Genomic DNA, 6482 nt, shown 5'->3' with positions numbered 1-6482 from the left:
ATTTTATTAGGGGCTCATACAACTGTTATCCCAATCCATACACACATCAATTGTGTAAAGCGCATTTGTACATCATTTCTCAAAACATTTTCTCTTCACTTAAACTCCCAACATTAGGTCCTCATTTTTCCCCTCTCTCCCAAAATAAATATTTTTTAAAGTCGTTCATTGTGCTGAGTGAAATAAACCAGACACCAAAGGACAAACATTGTGATTCCAATTGTAGGAAATATCTAGAATGGGCAAATGCTGAGGCCAAAGTTGGTCAGTGATTACCAGGAGTTGGGAAGAGGGAGAAGTGAGTTACCACTTAAGGTAAACTGTGTTTCTGTTTAGGGAGATGAAAAAGTTGGACATAGATAATGGTGATGCTAATATAACAATTAAGTATAATTAACATCACTGAATTAGACATTTAAAATGGTTAAAGTAGCAAATGTTTTGTTATATATATTTTACCACAAAAAATTTCCTAAAATTTGCACCATACTTTGCTTACAGAGATATGTTATCAATAAATATTAACTATGGATATAAATTTTTTTAAAGAGCTTTCAGTAGTGGAAAAAAATAAATAAATTGTGGTATGGTTATACAGTGGTACTGTTCAGCTGGTACTATTAATGAATAAGCTGCCTTCTATATCAGCAATGCGCCTTAGTGGCTCAGTGGTTAAGGGCTCAGTTGTTAATGAAAAAGTCCATGGTTGGAACCTTCCATCTACTCTGTGGGAAAAAGATATGGCATTCTGCTTCTGTACGCCAGTTAAAACAGAAAGCGGCCAACGTTTCATAAACTACTCAGCACTTTAAAATGATACAAAATCATATGTTATTTACAGCTAAAATACATATGATAAAAGTATAAACATATAGATTTGAAAGATATATATGAAATTCATGATACTGCTAGCTCTGGGATGGAGAGGGGCAAACAGAATTAGGAACCTAAGAAACTTCAACTTCATCTACATTATTTCATTAAAGAGTCACTTAGGGTTCAGTATAGCAATAATGAAACCCACAACCTTCTTCTAGTTCTTAAACGCTTCCTCCCCGCAACTACCATGACCCCAATTCTGCCTTGCAAACCTGGTTAGACCAGAGGATGCACAGCGGTAAAGATGGAAACTGGAAACACAGAGAATCTAAGACAGATGAACCCCTCAGGACCAGGGGTGACAGTGGCGATACCAGGAGGGAAGTGGGCGGTAGAAAGGGGGAATTGATCACAGGGATCTACATATAACCTCCTCTCTGGGGGTTGGGCAGCAGAGGGGTGGGTGAAGGGAGATGCCGGGCAGTGTAAGATAAGATATAATAATAATTTATAAATCATTAAGGATTCATGGGGGAGGGGGGAAGGAGGGGGAGGGGGAAAAAGGAAAATGAGCTGATTCTGGGAACCCAAAAGGAAAGCGAATTTTGGGAATGATGAGGGCAACAAATGTATAGGTGTGCTTTATACAATTGATCTATGTATTGTGATGAATTGTATGAGCCCCAATAAATGATTAAATTTAAAAAAAGAGAACAAAAGCAAATAAGCATAAAGGTAATATGACAAAATTCTTAATATTTGTTTACTCTGGGTATGAGATATATGGATGTTAATTATACTACTTTCTGTGTTTGTTTTCTTTTCCCCTCCATATAACTTTTCTTTTCATAAAAATGAGGTGTTAAATAAGGGAAGGGGTATAATTTAGAATTTGTTCTAAAGCAAAATGGAAATAGATACAAAGAAAACAGAGATAAAAACATATTATGATCAATGTATATGGACCCAACTGTCGTTACAAATCATAAACTCCCCCCCATATTCCTTACCCTCAGATCTAAATATTGATCCGAGTGGCTGAAAAGGAGGAAAAAGTAAAACTGAAGTGGACTTGGAGTCTTCAGTGTGACAAGTGCATTTCAAACATTTAAAAAACAAAAACACCATAAATTGTGAGGGGGGGAAAAATGGGTCATTTAGCAATATCACTATTTATAAAAAAACTCCTTAAGATAAAAGATACATAGTAAAGTTGAAAATCAAAAGGTTAAAAGAGAGATATACCTAAAAAAAAAAGGTACCTATCAAGTAAACAGATTAACCAAAGAAAGCTGGTTTGGTTATACTATTACCCAATAACACAGATGCTCATTCCTAAAGGGAATGAAGTCCACTCACCAAACAGATAACAATTCTGAGCTGTATGAATGTAACAGAATCACCTCAAAGTATATCAAACAAAAATGGACAGAGGTACAAAAGGAAAAGACACACGTCCATCATTGGTGGGCATGTGTTTCTAACAAGTGATAGGTCAAACATAAAAATCAGAACCAAAGAGAGAACACAAACACCCACTGCCATCGAGTCCACTCCAATTCAGATCAATTCTGCACAGGGTATGTGAGACTAGATCAGTGGTTCTCAGCCTTCCTCATGCCACCACCCTTTCATACAGTTCCTCATGTTGTGGTGACACCCCGATCATAAAATTATTTTCGTTGCTACTTCATCACTGTAATTTTGCTACTGTTATGAATCGGGCGATCCCTGTGAAAGGGTCATTTGACCCCCAAAGGAGTCACAAACCACAGATTGAGACCTGCTGCTCTAGATCTTTACTGAGCAACAATACACTTACATTTGATCTCATTATCCTCTAGGATATTAATATTCTTTAATAACAGTACACCTAGTGACCAGAGGAGGTACACTGGTACAGATGGGAACTGAAAGTACAGGGAATCCAGGACGGATGAGCCCTATAGGACCAGTGGTGTGAGTGGCAAAACAGGGAGGGTAAAGGGAGAATGGGTAGGAAAGAGGGAACCGATTACATGGAACTGTGTGTGACCTCCTCCCTGGGGGACAGACAACCGAAAAGTGGGTGAAGGGAGACGTCGGACAGGGCAAGATATGACAAAATACCCATTTATAAACTATCAAGGGCTCATGAGGGAGGGGGGCGCGGGGAGGGAGGGGAAAAATGAGGACCTAATGTCGGGGGTTTAAGTGGAGAGAAAATGTTTTGAGAAACGATGTACAAATGCGCTTTATACAATTGATGTGTGTATGGATTGGGATAACAGTTGTATGAGCCCCTAATAAAATGTTAAAAAACAAAACAAAACAAAAAAAAAACAGTACACCTAGCAACTAGAAAATACACATTAATTCCAAGCATATATAGGGACTTTATTTGAAATCCCATTTTCTGTTTATTAGTAATAAAGTAATTAGCAATAAAGTAATATCAACAAACTTCAAAGAATCTGAATCACACAAAGTCATTCTTGGGTCATACTGCAACCAATAGAAATCAATAATAAAAAGATAACAAAATTACATTAGCTAATTTTAACTTTTTTCAAATAACCTAGTCAAAGAAAAAACTGATACTAAAAGAAAATGGTAATAAAAATACTTTATATCACACTATTTGTGTAGCTAAAATAGCACTCTGAAGAGAAAAAAATAAAGGCTTAGAAGCCTATATTTGAGTAAAAGAAACCATGAAAATAAATGAGCTCAACACTCTTACGATATCAGAAACAATGGAAAAACAAATCCTCCATTTTATATAGAAGGACAAGAGACCCCAAATAGCCAAATAAATTTTGAAGACAAAGTTGAAAGAGGCCTGACACTTACTGACTTCAAAACACAAAGAGGTACTGTTGAAAAAATTGACAGATTTCTAATAAGGTCTGAAGTTTAGTTAACAATAGTCATACTATAGGTTAATTCCTTTATTCTTATTAACTGTACTGTGATTATGTAAGACACCAATATTAGGGGGAGTGGGGTGAGAAATATAAGTACTATTTTTTAACTTCTCTAGAAGCCTAAATTAAAAATTTTAAGTTTTTAAAATGAGGATAAAGTGAATCTGTTATAGGAATAAAAAGTATCCATACATAGTTTTAAATATTAGAGTCCTTTAAGATTTAAGATGGAAAAAAAAGCAGCCCTTTGCCTCTAAATTTCATTAAATTAAGTTGGTTAATTGTGATGTTCAAATAGTCTGTATCACTATTAAACTGTGTGGCTGCTTCACTGTACTCAGTGGTGTTAAGATCTTTCACTATGGTGGTTTCTGTAGCTCTCACCCTTGAGCTCTAGCTTCATCCTTGGAGCTTAAGGACCTGTGAGAAACAGGCCTAAACGTCCACTTAATGCTCCTGAAGACACAGTCCATCGGGAAATCCTCCTTCCCAGTTCCCTCCCCTATATTTAAAGAGGAGGACTGTTTCCTAGAAGTGACTGGATTAATTTTCAACATGCTCTACCATGACTTGCAGACAGACCTTACTGCATTTCGACCATTTCATTCACTTCTACAGAAATAGACTATGGATTGGAACTTTGACTTACGAGATCATTAAGTTCATCTCAAGTTCTTCCCTTCCCTGATCCCCAGTGATGAAAGGATGCCAAGCACAGACGATTCTACCTCATAGAATTCTCCTGTGTTCAGCCTCTCCTCTCCACTTCCCTGACACTGGTTTGGATACCCAATGGATTCCTCTGACTTGATCCAGTACAGTGGTCTACCTTTTTCAACTTCAGCATTTCTGTATACCAGCAAACACTGGAAGATTCTTCCTGGAGCACTGTCTACTAGGAAACCTTCAGGCTTTATATCTGCAGTCTAGCATAGTGTCTAGCTCATGCAGGCGCTCAATAAACATTGATAGCGTGAATAAAGCTATTGGCTGAGCTGCTTGACTTCATAACACTATTACTACTACTATTAACAGGAAGACATTTCCTTGACTTAAAATAAAAAGTGATTTTATATAAAAACAGTGTTTAGAAATTGGCCTAACAAACCATGTTTAAAGGTCTGATGGGTTCATGTATCTATTTTTCTATACAGCTTGATATTTCCACAAATATTCTGGTTGTATGCATTCTCCCTAGTGCTTAGACTCTGTAGAGAATAAACTGGTAATGTGAAATAACAAAGAAAATAAAAATAGCACATTGTTATGTGGGAAAAGATTCAATAAGAATCTAGAAAGAAAATAAAACCAAAATAACCTAGCAGTATAGTGATATATCTATTAAACTAGCCATCATAAATCTCACTGGGAAAACCAGTGCTGGCAGACTGGGAGATAAGTGAGTCACTTCCCTTTCAATACTGATGGTGGCACTGCAAATTGGTTCAGGCTTCTGGTGAACAATCTGGTCAAAATAATAACTAAAACTTTTCACACCCTTGGGTCCAATGATTCAGCTGGAAGAACATACTGTCAGGAAATAGCTCAAAGAAAAATGAATTTCTACACTAATTCTCTTAGTGATAACTAGGTCACAACTAAAATTCCTCAAAAAAAGGAGAATTAACAAGCTAAAGACATATCGTTATATACATTAACATGATGGTCTATTATAAAATCACTTACAATGACAAGCATATGGCCAACGTCAATAAATGAAGATGTGTACACACTCAGCATTAGCTGCACTGCCATTGCTTCTTGTTAAGAGCAAGGACTCTGAAATCAGATGTTTCTGGGTTTGAATCTTAGCCCTACCACCTGTATGCTTTCAAGAAATGTTTCTTTTCTAAGAATGGACTCCGACCATGCATGGCTTACAAATAGTTCATTGCTCTTAAATGTGTATGTTATTTGAGTAGAAAAGACAAGACGATTAAGAGAGCAAGGTCTGGTGTTGGACAGCCTGGGTTTGCATCTCAGCACTGTCACTTACTGGCCAAATGACAAGAGCAAGTGACAACCTCCCGACCTTCCCTTTTCCTCATCATTAATGTGGCTCAGCATATGAATTATCCCTAAAATTCTTATGAGGGTGAAGTGACATAATGCCTGTGAAGTAGTTAGATCAATACATGGCAGGAATTAAGTTCTCAGTAAATGTTAATCATTTGTACAAGTCCAAGTATTCCATCAGGTGCACCCATATTTAATCCCTCTAAGAACTTTATAAAGTGAGTGTTAGTACAAAGTAAAGGAAAAGAAATGATTTCCTAATTAGATGAGAAAAGGAGAATGCTCATAGATTCAAATTGTCAATATGTAAAATAAAATGCATAATGATATCATTAATTAGTACTTCATGATTACTAGGTGCACTTTATTTAAAGTTCATCAAGATTCTTTGTTTTTTCAAGTAGAAGCAAGCTGGCATGAATTAGGGATCAAGTTTCAATGCCTTTATTGACCTATGTCCCTCCTTCCCCCCAGTAGGTCCCAGGCCAGGTATTAAATGTCCCCTGAGCACTGGCTTCTGACCAATAAGTGCTTACCTGGAGGAGATAGAGAAGTCCTGGGACAAACAGGGTGAGTGGGTACAGAGACTGGTATGTTGCTAAAGCAAGAAAAATAGCACTGAGGAAGGCACTGCCTGTAAAAGAAATAAATGTATGGAATAATCCAGCCGCATCCATCAGAATTAGACACAGTGTGCCCCTAGCAACATGAAACGCTCTGTAATTGCTCAATAATCATCTG

The 6482-nt window shown here is 36.9% G+C and overlaps 1 protein-coding gene across 1 annotated transcript in view; it reads right to left on the bottom strand.

Moving 5' to 3' along the window:
* Window positions 1–6482, bottom strand: part of PIGU (phosphatidylinositol glycan anchor biosynthesis class U) — a 117259-nt gene that overhangs the window by 28620 nt on the left and 82157 nt on the right. Inside the window, exon 8 of the mRNA XM_004697936.2 lies at window positions 6278–6375. Within this exon, the coding sequence (XP_004697993.1) occupies window positions 6278–6375 (98 nt within the window). The remainder of the gene's footprint in view (window positions 1–6277; window positions 6376–6482) is intronic.

The sequence above is a fragment of the Echinops telfairi genome, unplaced genomic scaffold (genome assembly GCF_000313985.2).
Source record: "Echinops telfairi isolate 266 unplaced genomic scaffold, ASM31398v2 ScPeMD7_5592;HRSCAF=6446, whole genome shotgun sequence".
Classification (NCBI taxonomy): Eukaryota; Metazoa; Chordata; class Mammalia; order Afrosoricida; family Tenrecidae; genus Echinops; species Echinops telfairi.
The sequence above is the reverse complement of the archived record's forward strand: the minus strand, read 5'-3'. Positions and strand labels throughout refer to the sequence as shown.